This window comes from Melospiza georgiana, chromosome 28 (assembly GCF_028018845.1).
Source record: "Melospiza georgiana isolate bMelGeo1 chromosome 28, bMelGeo1.pri, whole genome shotgun sequence".
NCBI lineage: Eukaryota > Metazoa > Chordata > Aves > Passeriformes > Passerellidae > Melospiza > Melospiza georgiana.
In genome coordinates, this window is record NC_080457.1 from 1571612 (window position 1) to 1594884 (window position 23273).

The 23273-nt window shown below is 53.7% G+C and overlaps 2 protein-coding genes across 8 annotated transcripts in view; one reads left to right on the forward strand and one right to left on the reverse strand.

The window, feature by feature from the left end:
- Positions 1 to 6910: 6910 nt before the first annotated feature.
- LOC131094278 (transmembrane ascorbate-dependent reductase CYB561) lies at positions 6911 to 11015 on the forward strand. Its single transcript, XM_058041842.1, has 7 exons — positions 6911 to 7037; positions 7960 to 8152; positions 8945 to 9152; positions 9331 to 9429; positions 9781 to 9884; positions 9963 to 10120; positions 10245 to 11015. The coding sequence occupies exons 3-7, from the start codon at positions 8951 to 8953 to the stop codon at positions 10441 to 10443; spliced, it is 762 nt and encodes a 253-aa protein (XP_057897825.1). The 5' UTR covers positions 6911 to 7037; positions 7960 to 8152; positions 8945 to 8950; the 3' UTR covers positions 10444 to 11015.
- Positions 11016 to 11433: 418 nt separating this feature from the next.
- TANC2 (tetratricopeptide repeat, ankyrin repeat and coiled-coil containing 2) overlaps positions 11434 to 23273 on the reverse strand; it is a 144091-nt gene continuing 132251 nt past the window's right edge. For all 7 annotated transcript variants that reach the window (XM_058041839.1, XM_058041840.1, XM_058041838.1 and 4 more), the window contains 4 exons: positions 22814 to 22905; positions 21177 to 21323; positions 20193 to 20293; positions 11434 to 19056 (listed from right to left, as the gene is read on the reverse strand). In XM_058041839.1, the coding sequence (XP_057897822.1) occupies positions 17055 to 19056; positions 20193 to 20293; positions 21177 to 21323; positions 22814 to 22905 (2342 nt within the window). In that variant the 3' untranslated portion in view covers positions 11434 to 17054. The remainder of the gene's footprint in view (positions 19057 to 20192; positions 20294 to 21176; positions 21324 to 22813; positions 22906 to 23273) is intronic.

The following is a 23273-nucleotide window of genomic DNA, read 5'->3' on the forward strand; positions in this document are numbered from 1 at the left end:
TTGTTTTGTTTTGTTTTCTATTTACTCAACTAAATCCCTTTTCCCCAGGGTCTGGCCTCAGCCCTGGGAATGGTGCCTGGGCTGAACTTAGACCCTGGGTTGCCTGACCTCACGACTCCTTGTTGGAGCAAACACCCCATAGACACAATAGTGAACACCTGCCAAGAGAGAGCTTTTTCTAGGAGGGAACAGAGGGAAATCCCTTGACCTTTTATCCCTGATGGGAGCTGCAGAGCAGCTGGGCACCATCATGGACCCTTGAAGGAGTAAGTGGGGTGACTCCATGGAGACAGTGTGGCCACTAGAAAAGGGACACGTCCTCCTGTCAGCACTGGGCATCCTATGGGGTGTGCACAGCCATTAAAAAACAAACAAAACTTAGAAGACTGCAACCCTCTGATGTCTATTAAACCTCACACCAAAAATCACAACTTCACACCCTGTTCTTGCACCCTCCACCTGCACAGGCTGATGTGGGCACACGAAAACCCTTTATCCCCCTGACCAGGAATCCCCCCTGCACCAGCACCACCTGTGAGCCTGGGCATTGCAGAGCTGGTGGCAGAGTCAGCATCTGCCTCCAGCCCCCCTTGCTGACCCCTTTCCTCACCAGCCATAGTTTTCTGGAAAGTCCAGTTTACTGGGAAGTTGGAAAAAAAAAAAAAAAGGTTGGTTTGGGTCCAATTTGGCTGGAGACCAAGGGCCAGTGAATGGAGATTTCCTGTCCCCCTGCAGCCTCTGTTCCCAGCCGCACCAGGGAGGGGTTTTCCCGGCCCTGGGTCCTGGTGCAGCCTCTGGCACCAGTGGGGGCTTCAGGAGATCAGTGAGGCCAAAACAGTCAGTGCAATGTCACTGGTATCCAGGAATCACAGCATTTGAGGCTTTTTTCCAAGGCTGATGTGTCCAACGGATGATCCTTCAGGAGAAGGGTAGTGCTCCATCCTTTTATACAAGGCTGTCTTCCAAGGCTGGTCCAAGTAGGGCTGCTGTTGCTGGACATTGTGCAGGAGAAAAAGTTCCTCTCCACGGCTGGATCTCCAGGGATGCCCATGGCTCTGTGTCACTCTATCTTGTAAAACTCCAGCTGCATCAGACAGAAAGATATCCCACATGTAGGAGAGCACTGGCAGGTTGTGTTGGTCCAGGAAGGCAGGTGAGACGCCTGCAAGCTGTCAGATGCTCGTTGCCACCTCTGTGCTGCCCCAAATCCATTCTGTGCTCCCACCAAGCATGGGCTCTGAGTCACCTGTGGGCATTCTGTGGAGCACTGGGACCAGTCCCTGCTGTCCCCACCCCTCTCAGGGGTGCTGGGGTGAGTGATGGGCATCCATCAGCTCCCAGCCTGCAGGGCACCCAGCGCTGCCAGCACCACAGACCAGAGGGGCAGGAGATAGCGAAGAATGTGAAAAATGCGTTGCCAGGGAGACGGATGCGGAACTGCTCGAGAGGACGTGGGCTGGACGTGATGGATGTCCCCAGCAGCTGCCCTGGCCCAGAGGGTGCTTCCCATCAGTTTGCATCGCCGTCATCACTCCGTGGAGACCTTTCCTTCCCCCTCCCCGGGGCACGTGTGACAGGACACGTGTGCCATGGCCGCGGTGTCACCGCAGCGCATCGGCCGTGACACCGCGGCCGTGCCTCACACATGAAGGAGCATGACTTGCTCTCAGCATTTTGGGTCAGTTCCTTGGCTTGCCAGACCTGCAAAATCTCCCTGCCCACAGCCAGCAGTGCTGGTGCAGCCCAGAATTCCCAGAAGAAATAAATAAGGAGTTCTGATGGTAAATGTTTCTTAAGGGGGCTGCAAGGTGTCCATGATGGTGGTGTGATGGGAGACGGTAAGCAGGTGTGGTGGAGCAAAGGAGCAGGAATTTGGGGATGGCCCTGGTGCTGGCTGGGGAGATGTGGTGATTTATGTGTGTATATCCCAGCCTTAAGGCCTCTGGCTGGGGATGCTCAAAATTATTTTCCCCTTCTTTTATTGTAGACCGTATTTTTGGCTTCTCCATCCCGCCATTTCTTAAAGGGTTCAAGGTTGCTTCATAACTTCTGTCTGATCCATCTCTCTAAAGAACCAAGGAGCTTCTGGAGGTGAGACAAAGGATTCCCTTTTGCAGAGAAATCATTCCTTCTGTATTTAGACCCAAAAGGAGCTTTTTTTAGCCCAGAGTGCAGTGCTGCGTGTCACTTTTCCTGGTGGCTGTGGTTTCATGGGCATGACAACTCCTGCACCTGTTGGTACAAACCACTGCATTGAGATATTTTCCTCCCTCTCCAGACCCTGAGTTTAGAGGTGGCTGCTTTATTTACTGATGAATTCAATCAATTATCATAGCGTGTAATTCGCTAAGCTGCTTTCCCAGCTGTGGTGATGCTGTCATGAGGGAGAGGGGGAAAAAACACCCCTCCAGTCCAAATTTTTCATCTAAACAAATGGATTTTTCCCCCCTCAGCCTTCCAAAAAACTAAAAGAAATGTCCAAAGCAATCAGGCTTTTTACCATTTATTTCAGACCTCTGATGGCTAAGATAATTTTTAGCTATTCCAGTGAGTGTTGGGGCTGGTGGAGCCCCTTGATGTCACCTGGATTTGGGGACTGTAATGGCAAGAGGACACAGAAATCCTTGCTCCTGCTGTCTGAGTGCAAAAGGTCTCTGCTGAGCAGTTTTGGCATAACTGTGAGGCTGTTTCCAGCTTTTTCCTGGATTTAAGGCGTGTTGAAAGCCTGGTGTGTCCCCTCTGAGCGGGGACGGGGGGCAGTGAGCTCTGGGGGAGCTCACCCTGGCCCCACGACAGCAGGTGCTGCTCTATCACTCAAAGTGCACACTCAGTAGAACGCAGCAGAAAGCTCCTTATCGTGTCAAGTTCCCACTCCACCCCATAAAAACTCCTTCTAGCACATTCCTGCCCTAGGACAAGGGTCCATTGTCCCATGGAGAGCGGACCTGGCGCAGGTGTGGGGACACATGTGACCCAGCTGGCTGCACGGGGCAGCCCGAGAGGGACCGTGTGTTCTCCCCAGCTCGGTGGGGCTGGGGGGCAGTGGGAAAGGGACACACATGTGGTTTTCACCATCAGAGCTCCTCAGCCTCATTCCCAGACTGGGACCAGTGCCAGCAGCTCAGGGATGTGCCCATTGCCAAGAGAGTCCTGAGGATGTGCTGTGACACTGCAAGGCCATGAATGTGCAGTGTGCTGAAGGCACTGGCGGACTCAAGGCTGCTAAATGATTCCCATGTTTTGGAAGGGTCCTAAATAAATGTGAAACCCCAGTAGTTCAGCCCTTGGGGAGCCCCCAGGCACAGTGCAGGATATGTGCACAGTGCCAGGCACACAGTCAGGAACGTCTCAGGGCAAGAAGTAAAAACCTGGCGAGAAATCATTGCTGGTTCTTCATCTCTCATCCTTCATCTGTCCTCCTCAATTCCTCCTTCCTCCACCTTAATTTCTCATCTTTCATCTCTCATCCTTCGTTCTTTGTCCTTCATCATTATCCCTCATCCTTCGTCACTCCATCCCCCACCTTTGCCACTCAGCCAGAGCTGGGCATGTTACAGGGTGAGCAAAGAGGCCAACGTGTTCCCCTCTGCACCTATCAACCCGATAAAACACGGCAAAGTCCATTATTCCCCCCCCCACCTTTAATAAATGAAAACAATCCCAGCCCTGAGGCGAGCGAGCGTGACTGTTCCTGGAGCATTAATCATCCTCTGGGAGCCCAGCACGGGTTATCGACGCTGTTTATCCAAGCTGCTATTAAAAAATGGCCATAAACTTGCCTTCAGCCTCCCCTGAAGGAGATTAAGTGTCTGCAGGGGCTGCGCTGGGCTGATTGTATCGCCCACCCCACGCAGCAGAGTTGTGTTCCTGGGGAGGAGGAGGACAGGGTGGCTTAATTGCTGCCAGGAGGAGAACCAGAGTCTTTTCCAGCTGATTTGCAGCCTGGGAAGGATCCAGGTTCTTGAGGAAGCTTTGTCCCAGCTGGGAATTACCTGTTTTTCAGCCCTCACAGCTTCCCGGGGAACTGGAGATCAGCCCTTTTGATGTTAATCCCAAGCCATCCTTCAGCCACCCTCTTGGCAGCCACTGAACCTTCCAACATGACTGTTATTATTTCTCTTATATTTAGTGGAAAATGGTTAATTTAGCCTCAGGTTTGGGGTTTCACATGGAACAGCAGCAGCTTGAGGTTGTTTCAGGCTGCACCTCAGCTCCTCCAAGGCAGCTGGGCTCTTGAATCTCAGTCCTCAGGGGAGGCATCTTGCAAATTAGCATTTCTTAGCAATAAGAATTTGATTTAGGAAGGAGAAGAAAGAAACCAACCAAAAGAAGTTAGATCAGCAAAATGGTAATTTAATAATCCGTAGCGGAGAGAGGGAAGACGCCCATGCCAAGGTGGGAGGCACAGTTGGGCAAGGACAAGAACTGCTGGTTTTTCCATGAGTTATCAGTTGATGATGCTCTTATTGATCCCTGGATCCTTGACAGCCCAGGACAAGCCTGGAACGAATTCCAGCTCACCCAACAGCTGGGGAGCTGGAGCAGCATCTCCAGAGCCACTTCAGCTCACTGATCTGAAGGAATCTGTGGCAGTCCCAAGCACACCCGAGCATGCTTGAACACCTCTAAGCATCCCTGAGAAGCCTTGAGCATCCCTGAGAGGCCTTGGGCAGCCCTGGGCAGCCCAAGAGCTCTCAAGCATCCCCCCAACCTGCAGGTCCATGCCAGGACAGCCTGCACAGGTTCTGGTGCCTAAGTGGCACATCCCCATGCCAGCAGTGCCACAAGGATTTCATTACCTCCAGCCTGGGGAAAGCTCAAGCAGATTTAATAAAGCCATTATGCCCCTGGCAGAGCCTTTAATTAAAGAGCTCGTTATAAATGGCTGCTGCTTCCTGGTAAGAGGAACTCAGCAGTGAAGCAGCTCATTTGTCCCTGGATTGGCTGCCACCACAGCCCCTCAGCAAACACTGCCATTGTTCCTGCTGTATGGATGGGACAAGATCCACCTCCGTTCAGTCCTGAAGGCTTAAGGGCTGCTCTCTTTCCTTGTCTGCTGGAAGTTGAGATAGTTCAGCTGGACACATGTTTATAAACATTTCTAAACCTATTTGGTATTGGGTTACACAGTGCTGCTCTCATCAGGGCGAACCTTTATGTCTTGCCAAGTATCCTAAAGGATGAATCCCCAAATCTGAATCAATCTGTGGATTTTCCAAGGGTCTCAGCTGGGCTTTAGATGGGGGGAGTTCTCCCTCTGCTCTGCCCAGCCTATCCCAGCCATGGCACAGCCTGGTGGCTGAAGGTTTTGTTTATGGTGGCTTTTATGGCATTAGCAGATGACTCTGCCATAAAGCATTTTCCAAGCAGAGATAAAGCCCCAGTGGAGGCTGGATAGTGACAGCGACTCCTCTGGTAGCAACACACCCCATGCCCCATATCCTGTGCCTCACCTCCCTCTGCTCGGGGTGGTGGCTCTGGGACTCTGCCCCGGACTTTGCTGCTGCTGTGTCAGGGCTCTGGGGCTGCGGTGGGGTTTCAGTTCTGCTGAATCATGCTGTGGTGGCAGTGGCGGGTCCCCGTGTCCTGGGGTTTGTGTCCCGCAGCACAAGTCTCTGCTGGGCAGGGAGAAGGGAATGAGGATGTTGGTGGGGGTCTCAGCTGGGACTTCGAGTGCTTTTACTCAGGGTTTCTGTGTGGGTGACAGCAGACTCCAGTGCCCAAGAGAAGGGCTGGGGGAGCAGCCCTGCACCCCAACAGAGGCTCTTACACCTGAGCCTCTGCTCACGGCAACCCCAGGTGCCACCAGCCACTCCGAGCGCCAGGATGCTCCAAGCTCCCGTGGGTGGCCGGGGGCAGAGGGTGCTGCAAACCCCACCATGAGTGAGGGTGTGCTGGTTCCCCGGGGTGCTCTGGCTCTGGGGGTCCCTCTGGGGGTGCAGCCTTGAGGCTGCTGCCGTTCCTGCCCGCTCCGTTCCTGCTGTCTGTCCCCTACGGGCGATCCAGGGCCGAGGATGCTCCAGATCCTCTGGGCGCTCCCTCCCTCCTTCCCTCCCCAGGGCGCTGCGCGGCGCGGGCTCCTGGTGACATCTAGCGGTGTCACACACAGGGACAGGCACAGAGATAGACACAGGGACACGGACACACGGACACAGCGATGGGCTGGTCCGCAGGTGCCGCTCGCCCCACTGCTGCATTCCCGGGGGCCCTGCCCGCACTCGGCCAGGAAAAGCTGAGATGGGGACACCCCTCCTCTCCCCCCAGTTCCCTTATTTCCCCTCATGTCGGGTCTCCAGGCCCTTTCTCCCTCAGGGATTCTCCGCAGGCAGTGCAGGATGTGCCCGGTGTGCTGGGAGGGCTGGCGGTGGGGCAGACGGAGGCCGGGGGGGTGATGTCTGCCATTTCCCTCTGCCATTCCCCTCTGCCATTCCCCTCTGCCATTTCCTTCTGCCATTCCCCTCTGCCATTCTCCTCTGCCATTCCCCTCTGCCATTCCCCTCTGCCCTTCCCCTCTGCCATTCCCCTCTGCCATTCCCCGATCCACCAGCCCAGCCAAGGGGCTCTGGTTCCCAGGATGTCACTCCAGGGCTGCTGGTGGCTGCAGGGACGAGCCACCAAGGCCCAAACACAACTTAAATGGTGACAAAGGCCCTGTGCAGGGGACAGTCCTTGGCCTTGTGCTGGGCCGGCAGGGCCTGGCGCTCCTGGCCTGTTTGGGGTGTCACAGCGCGCAGGGGCTCAGGTGGGTGCCTGGAACAGTGTGAGGGTGTGGGGGTGTCACACACACTGTTAGTGAGCCACCTCCTCAGGGACTGTCCCCAGAACGCACAGACCCTGCTCGGTGGTGATCCCCCTGTTGTCACTTTTGCAGCCCCCCCTGCCTCTGCTCCTCACAGCCTCCCCCTGCAGCCACGCTGGGGTGCAGCTCCCCCTCGCTTTGTCATCGCCGCGTTGCCGTGCCAACGCCGTGGCCCTGTCCCTGCTCAGACACTGTCACCGCTGGGCCTGGCACAGGCAGCGGCAGCAGGCACCCACAGGTAGGCTGGGGAACGCGGGGGAGCAGTGTGGGGATCTGCCTTCAGCCCGTGTGGGGATCTGCCTTCAGCCCGTGTGGGGATCTGCCCTCAGCCCCTCCAAATGTCACTCACACCCTCCTCAGCTATGAACTGGAGAGAATCCCCTCCCCTGCATGAGCCTGTAGCCCCCACGGAGAGCAGAGACAGTCCCTGAGCCCCCCCTGGCATTTTGGAGAGGCCACCGTGAGGGGGGCCCGGGCTGAACACGCATCCTTCCCCCCAAGGGGATTAACCAGATTAACCAGAGAAAACTCCCTGCCAAATGTAAGGAGCACCGGATTTGCTCTGGGAAGGGGGAACTGTGGATGTGCTTGGGGGTGCAGGGAGACAGAGGCTGGGAGGGGAACGGGCAGGTCCTGGAAGGGGTCCAGTCACCTCCAGTTTTCCCAGCACTCAGTGGTGGTTAATGGGCAACTCAGAGTATCCCATTCCCACAGGCATGCCCTGTGTCCTGCTGCCAGGCCCTGTGGCTGGGGGTGTTCATTGCCTGTCCCTCCAGCCTCAGTGCTGCTGGGGACTGTGTTTGCCCTGTGTGATGGTCAGCAGGGCCAGATGTTTGCATCTGGTGGGAGGGCAGGGCAGGGCTACATGTGTCTGCAATTGCCAGATGTGCCAGCAGCCCCTCGGTGTGATGAGAGTTTGGGGGAGGCTGTTGTGATATGGGGGGAGCCGGTGCCTCTCACTGTCCCCCCCAGCCTGGTCCCCCTGCCCATCCCACCCCATGGCCCCAGGCAGTGAGGCTGGACACAGGCGGCCTTTGCAGTGCAACTTAATGGGATAAACCAATTCCCTTAACCCATTTATCTGGCTGATCCAATAAAGGTGGCTGGGAATAAAGTGTGTGCGTGGTCTTAATGCATTCCCCCTCTCCATGCTCCCCCAGTCCCGGCAGCATCGTGGGTCTGTCTGCCACAGCTGGCAGGGGGCTCCTCCCCAGAGGCAGTGCAGAGGGGCCAGGACAGAGGGGACGTGTGACCTGCTGGCTCTAGGTGCCAGGGAAGAGAAGAAGTGGCTGTGACAGTGGTGGAGGTGGCTCTGATCGATTGAGGGATAGCCCAGCACAAAGCACAGAGCAGGTGAGTGGTGGGGGCCGTGGGAAGGGTCTCTGGGGTAGCTGTGGTTGGGTGACACCCTGTGTGTGTCCCCCCCACCAGCACAGATGTTCACTCAGCCCCATGTCCCCAGGGGCCATTGCTTTTACCATGCAGGGGCTCCCTTGCTTACCCCTGCATTTCCTTCCCCTCAGGGTTTGGGGGTTGTTGTGGGGGTCTGCGAGTGGGTGAAGGTGGGACGTGGGATGGGCACGGAGTGGCAGGGATGGGGATGGAGGGACAGTGTTGGAGGGACGGGGATGAAAAGGATGGAGGCAGGGACAGGCACGGAAGGACAAGGATGGAGGGGTAAGGATGGAGGGGCGGTGGTTGCAGGAGGGCTGGGGCAGGAGGAGTGAGGCTCGCGGGGCACAGGCAGGGGCAGGAGGGTTGGGAAGAAGGACAGGAGCAGGCAGGAGGTGCAGGAGGGTTGGACAGGAGTCCAGGAGCAGGCAGGAGGTGCAGGAGGGTTGGGAAGAAGGACAGGAGCAGGCAGGAGGTGCAGGAGGAGCAGGCAGGAGGTGCAGGAGGCTTGGACAGGAGTCCGGGAGCAGGCAGGAGGTGCAGGAGCGCGGGGATGGGTGTGCCATGGCGGCTGGGAGCCACCTCCAGGTGCGGGTGACGCAGCGGGACCAGGAAGCTCCGGCTCCGTGGCAGGTGAGGGTGGAGCAGGGGTGGCGGACGCTGCTCGGAGCCGGACCTCAGCCCAGGTTCGGCCAACCGGGACCTGCCTGGGGCCGCTGCGGCTTCGCTGCCCCCTCCTCTCTGTCCCCGCAGGCTGCCATGGATGCGGCCCCGCCGCCCCCCAGCCCCAGCGGGCTCTCGGCGTACGTGGCCGTGTCGCAGCTGCTGGGCCTGACCCTCCTGGGCACCACCGGTGCCTGGCTGGGCCGCTACCGGGGCGGCGTGGCCTGGCACAGCCCCCTGCAGTTCAACACCCACCCCCTGTGCATGGTGCTGGGCATGGTGTTCCTCCAAGGTGACGGTGAGCAGAACGGGGGCACGCGTGCCCTGTCCCAGCTGCAGCCTCCAAAGCCTGCAGCTGTGGTCAGGCAGGGAACGAAGGGGGCAAAGCGGTGACAAAAGACACGGGGAGGGTGCAGCAGCATCCCTGGGCAGGGCTGGGTGAGCCCTGTGGATGCTCAGGTGCCCTCTCTGCGCAGCTCTCCTGGTGTACCGGGTGTTCAGGCATGAGGCCAAGCGTTCTACCAAGGCCCTGCACGCGTTGCTCCACGGCCTGGCCCTGGTCATTGCTCTCGTGGGTGAGTGCTGGGCTGGGATGGGTGGACTGGACAGGATCAGCCCTGCTGGTTCTGGGCTGGAAGGGGTGCACTGGACAGAATCAGCCCTGCTGGTGATGCTGGGTTGAGATAGGAGGGGTGGACTGGGCAGGATCAGCCCTGCTGGTGATGGGCTGGGATGGGATGGGTGGACTGGACAGGATCAGCCCTGCTGGTTCTGGGCTGGAAGGGGTGCACTGGGCAGGATCAGCCCTGCTGGTGATGGGCTGGGCTGGGATGGGTGGACTGGACAGGATCAGCCCTGCTGGTTCTGGGCTGGAAGGGGTGCACTGGGCAGGATCAGCCCTGCTGGTGATGGACTCTTCTCCTCAGGCATCATCGCTGTGTTCGAGTCCCACCGGGCTAAGGGCATCCCTGACATGTACAGCCTGCACTCCTGGTGTGGGATGGCCACCTTTGTGCTCTACCTCCTGCAGGTAAGGGCTGGGAAGCCCCTGGCCCCCCTGGCAGGGAAGGGGCTCTGCAGCACCTGTGACATCCCCGCGTCCCCACAGTGGTTCCTGGGCTGTGGTTTCTTTCTGTTCCCTGGTGCTTCCTTCTCGCTGAGAGGGTGGTACAAGCCCCAGCACATCTTCTTTGGCATCACCCTCTTCATCCTCTCCATCACCTCCTGCTTGTTGGGCATTACTGAGATGCTCCTCTTCAACATCAGGTGGGTGACCTTTGCCATGGTGTGTGTCTGAAGGATGAGGATGGGGATGAGGAGCGGGTCCCAGCCAGGACAGGGATAGGTCACCCATCCCTTAAGGCTTGGGCATCCCTCTCTATGCCTGCAGCGATTCCTACAGCCACTTTGTGCCTGAGGGCATCCTGGCCAACACCCTGGGGGTGCTGCTGGTGGCCTTTGGGCTGGTGGTGGGCTACGTGCTGACACGGGAGGAGTGGAAGCGCCCACCACTGGCAGAGGAGCTGGCCCTGTCCATGGACTTCAAGACCCTGACAGAAGGAGAGAGCCCTGGTGGTGGCAGCCAGTGACATCTGCAGCTCCTGGTCTCCAGCATGGGCTCCTTGTGATGTCTGAAATGTTCCTGTGCACCCTGTCCCTGGTGGTTTGCATCTCTGCCCAGCCCAGGGTGACGAGGACAGCTGGGGAAGGACATGCTTGGTGCAATGCTGCCCGCTGGACTCAGCTTGGCTTGGCCTTAATCATCCTGAGCTCTGTCCTGTCCAGGCCCTGGTGACCCTGAACCCATCCCAGCCCTGTGGGAATGGCAGTGCTGTGGGCAGGGCAGGGGCTGGCAGGGGCACAGGAGAGGGGTCTCCGGGTTCTTCCTCTTCCCTGCTCTGGGGATGGAGTGGGAGCGGAGATTTCTGCACTGTGGGCCAAAGCCTTTAGGCTGTTCCCAGTGCTGGTGGGCAGAGGGGATGTTTGCCACCACTGGGATGTGGCAGCCCCTCTCCCTCAGCATGGGATGCTCCCCTAAAGGGCTCCCTGGGGGTTCCGAGTGACCCTGTGCCTGTGCAGGCTCAGCAGCCTCGTGTCTGAAGTGTTTTCTCCCCACGCATGATGTGTTTGCTCAGTGGATGCTCTTGACCTAATAAATGTTTGCAGCTAACCCTGTCCTCCTGACTCTGCCCCCTAGATCACAGTTTTGGGGTATCCTCGAGCTCCCACACACCTGGGCAGGAGCTGGGAAAGGAGCTGCCTGAGGGGCTGGGAGGGTGGGTGGGCATTAGGGGTGGGATTGTCAGTGGTAGCTGTGTGAGGGACCCCATGGGCCCATCTCCAGGGTCCGGCCATGCACTGGGTGTTATAATTATTATCCACTCTATCATTATATGCCTTTTTTGGTGGCAGCAGTGGTGCTGCCTCTGTTGCCCCCCACTCCTGGTGGTTCCCAAGTCTCCGTCCCCACCCCCATGCAGTGACTGTGAGACCCAACCCAACCATCATTTCCACACCAAGAAGCATCAGAACACTCCTTCACTGACCCCAGTGTGGGAAAAATAGCAGCCCAGACACCATTTCCAAGTGTTAACCATTTATAAATAGGTACATTTTTTCATACATACAGTTTTCATTGTACAGATTACAATCTGTATACATTGGGGGGGGGAATGCATTCTTTTGAACTTTTCACATCTATCTCACAGCTCACATGTACAGACAAGAAAACTCTGCTCAAGCAAATACAGCAAAGGAAAAAATATGTTTTCTTCTTTCCTTAGAGATGAGAGGCGAAGGCCTCTGCTGTTGGCAGGGGCTGCTCTTCCCACTGCACAATATCACAACTGTGTGGTGTTCAATATATCAGAGAGAACAGAACATGCATTGGATAATATACTGTACAGAGAGAAAGTCCTTTACATCTGAATTATAGAAAAGCTAAAGGAAAATTTAAGTGTCTTAAAGATCTTCCCAGCAAGTGTCTCAGAGGATGGCAACCAGGCAGTTGTACAAAGCACAAGGCAGGTGTAGTGGACGTGTTTGTACCCAACTCAGATCCTCTCGGGTGTGAAGACAGAAAGGAGATGGAACGCTGAATGCAACACTATGGCAAAGAAAAGGCTGGACAGGGATGAGCCCGGCAGTACTGGCAGAGTCCACACGAGTCTCTGGCTTATCAGTGGAGCAACACAATGGACTTTTATGTAGCACACAGTGCTGCTCTCAGTGGCTGGCTGAGCAGTGCACAGCGAGGCAGACCTGTGGGGACCCAGCCCTATGGGCACGAGGCTTTCCCACCTGCCCATTCCCACCCCGACTTGCCTCCCCACCGCCGTCCCTGGACAGCATCACCCAAAGGGACAAAGTCTTTTAGCAAAGCAGCCCTCTGTTTTCACAGCCATCAGATGGGACCTGGCTGCTGACTCCCCAGTACCGTGACAGCTAGAAAAGGAGCAGGAGGAAGGACACAGCTGGTGGGCTGGGTGTCTGTTGGCTTTCCCCGTGACGGCCGCGCTCGCTGTGACCTCTTGGGTCGGTCTGTACCAGTTTGGTGAGATCCAGCTGTAGAGTCGAGAGTTGGACACGAATGCATCTTGCTAAAGAATTGAGCCCTTAGTGGTTTATATTAGAAAAAAGAGTTTGATTGAATGAAAATCCAGCAATTATTCACATAAAGCTGAAAAAAAACGCAGATTCACTTTCAACCATTGTGCTTTGTGTCCAACACACCCTCCACCAGCCTGCGAAGCGCAGCCGGCATGGGGTGAAGGCTTTGATTTGCAGAGGTCCCAGCAGGTACAGCAGCTCTCTCCCTAAGCCCTTGGGTAAAGGCTGATAAACCAGTAGAGGAGTTACCTTGAATTGCCAAGAGTACAGCAAAGCACAACCACCAAGGAGCTCGCGGCAGCGCACTATGGACCCCCGCGGGCGAGCAAGGCGGAGGACGAGCAGGCACGCTGGCTTGCTTGGTTCTCTAGATAAGGCAGAGCTGGCACTTCGGTTTTAGCTAGACTTCTCCTGGGTAACCCTGAATATACAGCAACCTTTGCAAAGGAGACTGAACCGCTCCCAGTTTACCACCCAGCCTGGTTCCAGACCTAATCCCAGCACGACTCCGGTGTTTGGCATACCCACGCTCACGCGTTCACACCAGCCACGCGGTTTTCTTCACAGCCAGGTTAAAGAAAAATAACCAAAAAGTTCAGTGCTCAGACAGACTGAGCTGGGCACTGGTGCCACAGCAGACAGACAGATGGACAGACACACATTTCAGATTGTTGGAACCATCACAGTCCTCCCAACCGGTGACACAGAGAAGGCAGCTCAGGCTGTACCTCCTTTGGAGACGGATCTCAAAAGGATCTCTCTTTGTAAAACCTTCCTTTTCCTCAACACTTTGATGCCCACTCAAGACTGTGTCCAAAGCCCTCTGATGCCACTCCCAGCCTGGCTGGTGGGATTCTGCAGAGCTCCCCACCACGTGGGTGTCCACTCCCCTGGGACCACAGCATCCTCCTAATGTGGGAGAAAAGCAAGAGCCAATGAACCCTCACTGATGGACGGGGCAGACACCCACACCTGATGCTGGGAGAGAAGATTCCAGCTCTGTGGCAGCACACCGGGGTCTCAGAGCAGCCACAGGTGAGGATGGGAGACACCTGGTGGGAAGGTTGGCTAAAGAAAGGGGTCAGCTTCAGCATCACTTCTGGCACTGCCTTCTGCATGTACCCCAAGAATGAAAACTGGAGTTTCAATGTCATCAAGAACCTGCTATTCTTAGTGGACCCAAAATCCTGCTTGCTCGAAGGTGGGGCTTGCCAGTGGTACCACTGCAGTCAGGAGGGCATGAAGGCACCAGCTGGCAGCATTGACCTGCATCTTAATTACTCAAAAAGTAATTAAATACATAGCACAGACATACAGGACAGCTCAGTGTCTGAAACTGAATGTGATCCCACAGTGTGGCCTGATCGTCAGACCCAGATCTAAGAGAAGAGGATGAAGGGCCCTCAGGGTGAGATCTGACCTTGTGCTCCCCTAAGCACACTGGGGCCACGCCAGCACAACACAGAATGACCTCTGCTTCTCCTAATGCAAAGACCAAATCATGACTTTGAAGACGTAGGGGACTGAGCAAGAACAGCTTTTCCAGGAAGAAATGTGCTTCTTACCCACCTGGTGGCCACAGCAGCCATCCTGCCTCAACTGTCCCTAAGAGAATTGCCAGGGAAGTGCTTTAAAACCACTGCAAATAATTTTGTATTCAAAAATTACTCAATCTGTTGATGCTTATATACAGGAATCAGTTCTTGTGCTATAAATGTTATGATTCATTGCTTTGTTTCTTTTCTCTTCTTCTTTTTTTTTTTTTGAAAAATACACTAAGAGACATGAGCTGTTTTGCTATTTCTCTAATGAAGACACTACTCACGCTTAAATATCCAGTATTTATCATAGTAACAAATCCAAACAGTAAAGTGCACCCATTTACAGAGAGAACAGATGGAAAACCATTAGTGCAAGAATCCCGTGGAAAATGTAACACGTGGAATTGTGAAAAAACCTGCATGCTGCAGTGTTTCAAGCCTTCTTCAGCTTTGTGGTTGTGTTAAAAGCGTGAGCTGTTTTCTCTTAAAACATCTTCAGAAACTGGGGAGTTACGCACAGGAGTGCTGCGGGGGGATGTTCTGAAGGACAGGACTGGGAGCACAAGGCAGTGAGTGGCGAAAGCAGAGCGTGGGCAGCTCTGTCACTGCCCCTGGGCCACCCTGCTGGCGTGGCAGGGGAGAGCACCCATGGCCAGGAAACGCAGGCACAGGGCTGGGCTGGGTTGCTTTTTCCTTTCAAAGAAGCAACTAAAGGTAGGAAGCCACTCACTCAGGCAGAAAGCTGGAGGATGAGAGGCACTAAGCAAAGTGACTGATGCTGCTCCAGAGCCAGGACACGTCTCCCAGCTATGGGCATGTGGGATGTGGAGGAGAAATCAGTTATTCCTTACAATACAGAGCATGTTATTTCAGAAATGAAAGGAAGAAGGAAAACCATCACACCCCATTTGCAAGGAGAGAAACCATGCACAGACCTGGGTGTCCCCACATCAAAGGGGTCCCAGCCAGCCCCCATTTACAGAGCCCTGGGATAAAGCAGAGTCAGCATTGGGTTGCACCTCAAGGAAGAAAAAACACCAACCTCAATCCAAATACTGGCTTTGACAAAGACCAAACGGCCCCCGGGGCACCCCAAAACTGCCAAAACTCATAGAGGAACCCTCTTTTCCAAATGCTCTCCATGTGTCTATGAGACACAAGCCTCCCCTGGCCCAAGGTGTGCATGTCCCAGCTTGCTCTGAGCAAGTTAGGCAATGAAACAGCAATGAGATGTGCTGAGCCACACACAGGGAAAAGAAAAAAGCCCCATCAAAGCCAGGGTTTGCTTAAAGAGTTCCAGACCCTGTCCTGAGCTGGTGTGAAAGGGTGCAGCTGCAGTGATGTGTTGCTGGGATATGCTCACTCACACCAGCGGAGGCTGGAGCCCGTGATTTGGTTCAAGAAGTCTTGCAATCAATTCTCAGTAGCCCTTTGGAGGTATCACTCCCCTGCTCAGCACTGAATCGCTCCCCAGAGTTGATATGAGTGAGGTTTGGCATTGGGCAACAGGCACTAGTTTGCTTTAAAACAAGCTACAGCGTTATCACTCTCCCTCCCATCATCCCACCCTTCACCCTCAGAACACAAAAGGCAGATTACAAACCCACCAGGAACAGAAGAATCGGTAAAGGAAGTTCTTCCCCCCACCTCAAAAGAAATTTTCAGCAACTAATTGAAAAAAATTTTTGAAAATCCTATAAAAAGGATTTTGGAACCGGCCCCCTGCTTTTCGTGCTGTCTTGATGTGACTTGCATTTGATTACAAAACTGAAAATAATAGAAAAAACCCAACCTGAACTGGAAAATGTCCTGAAATAGATAACATAAATAAATTATAAATACGTCTCTCTGAACTACAGCTTCTCAAAAAGCAACACATGGTTTCTACCATGTACAGGTTTGGAACATGGTGTCCCTTTCCAGGATTTTGGGAACAGAGAATCTTAGAGGAGCACAGCCCTTGCTACAGCCCCTGATCCCTGGCAGGACTGAGCCAGAGGGAAGGGATGCTGCAGGCCTGGGACTGCAGAAGGACCCTTCCTCTTTTGGGACCATCATGCCATGTTCTACATGCTCATCATAAAAAAAAATTTAAAAAAAAGTAAGAATTGCAATTTTCCTCTTTGAATACCATTTCCTAAGTCAGATTTTTGCTCTTCCTTGCAAGTAATAAATCTCCTCCCAGATGAAGTCCCCAACACTGACTTGCCCCGTGCAAATGCTGTGGGTGAGGTGAAGTCTGCCAACAGTGTGAAGAAATTAGTGCAAACCCAGTTCACGCACAAGAGGCTCCTGGCCAACTCCCTTGGCTGATTAAAACCCGTAACAAAGGGCCAACCTTACACCCTCAATGCTTCTAAAATGCCCCAGAGCAAAGAAATCAGTGTGAGGGCACCTGGTAGGTACTTGGAAAGCAGCAAAGTGCTGTGTGATCCCCACTCCTTCTGACCAAGTTAAGTAAGGAAGGAAAGCACTGTAAGCCAGCAGAATCAGAATGGGCATCGTGGGTGCTGTGCATAGCTAGTGGTGTTAAATCACATCACTGAGGGTATTCCCCTCTTTGGGGCAAAGAGCCAAACAACCTGGCTGGCACGGGGACCTGTGGATGCAGCCTTGGGAAAGGCTCCTGTGGAATTCCCTAGGAATTCCCATCAGAGTTGAGTAAGAGATCATTGAGACAAAAGACACCAATTTAAAAATCCAAGGCAATTGTCTCTTGAAAAAGAGCTGGTTACCTCCTGCTGCGTAGGGATATCTCTGGACCACCCCACACCATGGACTAAGATATCCTGGTTGGAACTTTGCTGGAATTGGGCAAATGATACTGGCTCGGCTGATGTTGGCTTCACAGTCAGCTGGGGAACAAAAGGGCTGGAGCACGTGCATGGCTGTCTGACCACCACATAAAGTACCGGAGAAACTTGATCATGTAGCTATCAAAGAGAAATAAAAATAATAATAGTAATAATAATAATTATAATAGTATGCATGGAAATCAAGCTTGGAAGTGTGTGCTGAAAACATGAGGGTCTCACTCCAACAAGTGTCTTTTACACATTAGACTCCACAAATGGTCTCTTTGGTTTGATTGGGGACGTCTGCCCTTGCCTGGAGTCCCTGGAGAGCTGCCTGTACAGGTTATCCTGGTAGGCCTGCGCCACGGGCAGCGTCCTTGCCACCTTGACGTCGGGGTATGAGGAGGCTTGGGTGACTCTCTCCAGGAGGTCTCCCCGGGACCCATTGGCCAGCATCCCATGGGGGCTGTAATAGTCTTCCTCTAGCAAATGGCCATTCTGTGCATTGTTGGTTTTGTTATAAAAGGCAATGTTGCTGATTGAAGAGGGTGGGCTAAAGGATTCCGGCTGGGGCAGATTGCCAGGAGACGTAGGACTAATGACAGTGTCCACTGAAGACACAGCCCAGGTCCGGTTCTGCTGATGGAGATGGGGGTACTGCTGAGTCCGAGCAGTTTTATCTATGATTCCCATGAACGGCGTGGTCCGGGAGCGGGCTGGCTCGCTGGGGTAGCCCCCCTGCGTGGGCGACACCGGGGACAGCTCATCGCACGCTCTGTCATAGGCTGGCTTCAGGGGGATCTCCATTTGCTGAATCGAGGCAGAGGGGCGAAAGTTGGGAGTCAGGTTGGAGGTGGAGGAGATGCTATTGCTGGAAGGGGAGAAGCGGAGGCCAACGCTCTGAGAGTGGAGTAGAGGCCTTGGAGTCGGTGGGTGAGGCTTGATTTCGCTGGGATTGACTGTGATGGGCCTTCTTATGAGGTGAGACACATCTGGAGAGCCCAGCTGGTTGGCGGGGAGGGAAGAACGCTCCAGGTCAAGTTTGGAGTGGCACACCGGATAGTAGGAGGCGGACTGGCTTCGCCCAATCTGAGGCGTCTGGCTGTATCTCATCCCCCCTCTGTACGCCGAGGACGGTCTCTGTGGAAGGTCTTCTTTGGCCAGCCCTCCATGCTGACAGATGGCTCCGGCGCTGAGACTCGCCTGCACGTGCTGCACGGGCCTGCTGTCACCCACGATGCCCCCGATGGAGCCCTGGTAGACCAGGCGGCTCTGGCTGACCCCCATGTCCCCTGATGACGACTGGTACTTGCTGGCCATCGAGTGGGCAACCTGGCTGTAGGCACCGGTTGGGATGACAGTGCTGGAATGCACGGCAGAGCTGGGCTGGTTGCTCCTCACGATCTGCGCCTTGGCCGGCTGCAGCCTCAGCCCCGGCTGCGGCACGGCCACGGGGAGCTGGGGCATCTGGAAGGATCTCTGCGTCATCTTGGACAGAGGAGACTTGGGCCTGCCGGGCAGCTGGGAGACGGCGCCGGGCTCCTGCTGGTAGCGCACCGGGGAGCCGGACTGCGAGCGGTACACGCTCATGCTCTCCGCGGGGGGACTGGCGCGGTACTGGGGGCCTCTGCGCAGCGGAGACGGCGGCGGGCTCTGATACTCCTTGCCCTGGCCTCCCACGGGAGGGGGGCTGAAGCGGTAAGTGGAGCCCTGGTGAGCCGGGGATGTGTGTGGAGGACTGGGTCTGTAATGTGAGTTTTGGTGTGTTGGAGACAGAGCAGGAGATGTGGACTGGTATCCCTGCCTGGTTGGTGAACCCACAGAGCTGTTGGACCTGAAATCAAAGACCTGATGGGAGCCAAGAGGTGAGCCAGAAATATAGGCTGAGTCCCTGTGAGCTGGAGATTGGGGTGGGCTCTGGATGATGGGCAGCCCTTGGTTTGGCCTGGACTCTGTCTGCAAGCCAATGGAAATATTTTCTACATCCTGCTCGAGGTATTCCTCCTCAAAGATATCTTGCACAGAATACAGCTCTTCATGCTGGGCTTCGGGTTCTGGCTCCACTGGGAGTGGAGGTGATGGCTGCTGCTGCTGCTGCTGCTGCTGCTGTTGTTGCTGCTGCTGTTGTTGCTGCTGCTGCTGTTGCTGCACCTGCCTGCACTCCTCCTCCACCCGCATCAGCAGCCGCTGGATCTCACGGTTGTTTGGACACAGCTTGATGGCCTCGTTCAGGTCCTCCAGGGCTGCTGAAAACTGCCTGCTTGACAAAGGAACAGAAATGAGAACTGAAAGCGCTCTGGATTTGGATGGAGCTGTTTTCAGAGATTCCAGGGGAATAAAGTGGCTTGTGCCTGTTACTGAGGGAGAGAGCTGCGGGTGCTACTGCTTGCTGCACATCTCACACGCTGCCTTATGGGCCTCCCTTGGATTTATGCTATCCAAAGAGAGGGAAAATTCTAGAGAAGAAGGGAACACAGGCTTTAGATGGCACAACCCAGACTAGCAAACACACCTGCCTCTGCAGCTTACGTTAGGGGCTGATTAATTACTCCCCCTAGCATCAACATGAGCATCACCTCTGTTTTAGAGAAGGGGACACCAACACATTGATCACACAAGCCCAGCTCACCGACTGCTGTAAACAAGCTCTGACAGAGCTACAACCATGTACGCCAGCGAGAATTTAACTCCTGCCTGATGCCAAGACCACACAGCGTCAGGCCTGGCTCCAGAGCTCAGGGGCTCCCACAGGTCAGCGCTCTGGGCAAGGCCTGTCTCTCCAATTTTGCAGTGGATTTTGGCTAACTTCTTTGGAACGAAGCAATCAAGCAATGTGCCAGAGGCTGTGAGCCCAGGGAAGTCTTTGTGAGGGAAAGGCCAGCCTAGGGGGTGTAACAGGGAGGTGGGGGTTTGGGAAGGGGGGTGTAATTTACAGGGACGCTGTTCACTTCGGAGCAGAACTATGTGTTTGAACATGACTGTGATCTGGGAAAACCCACCCAGATGGGGGAAAAGCTCCCATGTGTGATCCCCCCAGCACCTCCCAACACCAGCTGAATGTTCTGTACAGGCCATGAGTCACATTCTGCTTTGAGTCCAAGTTGTGGTCAAACTAAAGTGCACTTTGAAAAAGAACACCCCACTTTGGTGCACAGGTCTCCAGTGTTGTAAGATGTCCAGACAAAGATCTCCCAGAACATTTGGACGCAGAAATCACCAAGTGAGGGAGGGCATTACTTTGGAGTTCAGGACGTTTGTGATCTCACTAATGAACACTCCTTAGCATTTCTTCCCATGGGGGCATTGCCTGGCTTTACAGGGTGGGTGCCCACACTTGATGTGACAGGCTGGCAGAAACTGGTCCCTCACACCCTTCTCTGTGTCCCTCCTCACCTGCTGCTGCGTTTGGCCCTTGCTCTTGCATAGTAAGCTTCGTAAGACTTCGGTTTCAGCTCCAGTGCTTTAGTGGCAAATTCCTCCGCCATTCCAAAATCCTGTCATTTGAACAGGTGTGCAGGTAAGTAACTGAATGCGTTCAGAAATAAAAAATACATACAGCATGATAAACCAAAAATCTTGTCCTCAAAGTACAGGACAAGACCTGGAGTTGATTAGCTGTGAATTGGCTGATTTAAAGAGAAGGTTCACACTTTTTCTCCAAACTGTGTTTGTTCACCAGTATTAAGATTTTACTCCCCTTGTTTTCCACTTTTCTTCCTCACAGAAGAAAAAAAAGAAGGTGTCTCAAAAGCTCCTTCCCTTCCAGTGTAACCTTTGCTGGCTCATGCCCTCAGCTATGTCACTTTTGAGTTTATGGGGACTTTAATTTGTGGAAGTGAAAGTCCCTGCACTCCAAGTCAGGGAAGGGTGGCAGAACAGGCATCTGCACGAGCTGCTTGCTGGATGCTGCCAGATTGCAGTGGGGAGAGTGACAGGGATCTGGAAGTTCTGGGCTGAGAAGGAGTCTTGTGGAGGTGTTTCTGGATGAGTCACTGCCCTGGGGAAGTGCTAACCCCCTAAGCATATGCTCCTTCATTTGAAATTAATTAGTATTCAAAGGAGCACATCTCCTGGCTCCTCCTCACTGCTGCCCCAGAAATCTGGAAAATGCCTCCGCCCCCATGTGACGATGTGAACATCATCATCAAAAGGGAGTAATAAAAAATTCAAAGAGCTATAAACACAGCAATGAATTTTTAATCGTCTGAAACGCACACTAAACCACTACTGCTTTGGAATTATAAAATGTCAGCGCTCTGTGAAGGACAACCAGGTTAGAGGGAGGAGAGATCTGAGAGGCCAAAGCACCATTAGGGGTGGGCATGTCTCTGCAGAGGCACAAGGCTGTGGGGCTGTACCATAAGAGGGGACACTCACGTTCATTTTCCTTCGACACCGGGAGAGGTTGAGGAGCAGCGACACCTTCAGCTCTCGGAAGGTTTTCAGGTCTTCTCCAAACCCTTCTCTGGGGAACTTTTTCAGAGCGTACTGGTAGCGCTGGGCAGCCTCTTTCACTTTTCCTTTCTATTGGAAGGAAAACATGTCAAAACTCATCCTTGGGTTGATTGAGTGCACCACCCTGCAGAGAATTCACTCACCAGCCCAACCAATGTTTTAGGTGGCTAAGGAAGCACAACTCCACTACTTAGCTCTTTCCTAGAAAAGAAGGGCAGAACATTTGATCAAGGGAACATCTGAGCTGGAAAGGCAGATGCCATGCACAAGTTGAGATCTCCCACTTCATACAGGAGCTGTCACACTACAGCAGGAAACGTGGAGAAATGGTGTTAACTTGATACAACTCCATCTGGCTCTTGGCTGGATGGTCTTTTGAGCTGGGTGATCAGTTACCCATTCCTGGAAAACACCCTCCACCCAAAGCTTAATACACATCCAGGAGGGTAAGAAACAGAAATTGTGGGACTTTGTGGAGCTCTGGGGCACAGAGAAGCCTCTGCAATAGCAAAGACAAATGTTACAGCACTGCTGTGGCTCTGAACTTGGGCAAACAGGGTGAGATTCACCTCCCTGGACTTCAGATGTTTAAACCTCTACATCTAAGTCTGTTAAGTGGGTTCCTTTTATAATTATTGGTATGCAACAGTCACCTTCAAAGGTGACTCATCTCTGCTATTTTGGGCAACTAATTTTGGGATGGGATGATGTGCACCCTGAAGGGGGGCAGCCAACACAGGGTGAGAGAAAGAGGGCAGGATGGGATCTAGGACACACACAGTTCCTCAGGACACAGACATAAATTTTGCAGCTACAAACAGTGATTTTTAAAAACCTGTAGACTCAGGTTTCTCAGCTGTATCATCTATCTCTGGCAGGCAACTCCTACTACAATGCCAGCTTTGCCTGTTTTCTGCTTCACCCTTAGAGCCTCACAGTGAATCACTGTTGTACTTGCACAATTTCTATGTGTGTGCAAATCCCCAGGGTTTAAAGATTGGCTTAAAACAAATAGAGAGCAAAAAAAGACAACCTAACTGTAACAGTGGAATGCCTCCCATGGGCTAAAGGACATGACAAAGCCAGCTGTGTCCTGACAATCTGTTCTCATTGCAAGAAGTTTATTCTGGGAGCTTTTCTGGGCTATTCTATCCTGTTGCCTTGATCCCCAACAGTGAGCTCACTGGGTAATGACAAGGCTGCCAGACCTGATGCAATGACAGCAGCACTCCCAACAAACACTTAGGTCCTGCTGTTTTCAGAGAGGAAATGAAGTGCTGGCTCTAATCCAATGCAACTTGGCTTTGCTTCAGCTTTGTTACAGATTTGGGCAATCAATCCCCTCTTCTCCAACCCCACTAACCAAAACCAAACAGTTTAGAACACAAGGAATGTTGTCAGAGGGAGCTTTTACTTGGCATGGGTTAAGGCAGCAGCATTAGGATCACAGAACCATTTAGGCTGGGGAGGACCAACCACTGACCCAACATGGCCAAAACCTCACACCAAGTGATGCTGCAAGTTACATCTGTTCCATGTTCCAATCCCACCCTTCTCACCTTATAAAACATGTCTCCCTCCTCCATCAGCTTGCTCAACAGGATGATCATGATGTCAGGTTTGGAGGTTGCCATTGCCCAAGTTGCTGGACCTGTAGTGTACAGGATGCATGATGGGTAAAGAACTCATACAATGCAAGGGTGGTAGGAAGCTGGGTGGAAAAAAATACCCTGGGGTGGGAATTTCTGCTGGAGAGAACAACTTGGCATGGTCAAAGGGCAGAGTGCTCCAAAGGACTGAGCTGACAATTCCTCTGACACCTAAATTAATGTCATCCCCCTTGCAATGGTTTTCCTTTGCAGTCATTAAGGCTAATTCCAGTGGCCTGGGAAAGCATGGAGCAGTTTCCACAAGAGGGCAGTGCTGAATATGGGACATGCTGAGATGGGGGAAACAAACTGTATTTAAAGGAAAAATCAGAGTGGTTACATAAAAGCATTTCTAAACTCAAATCTATGG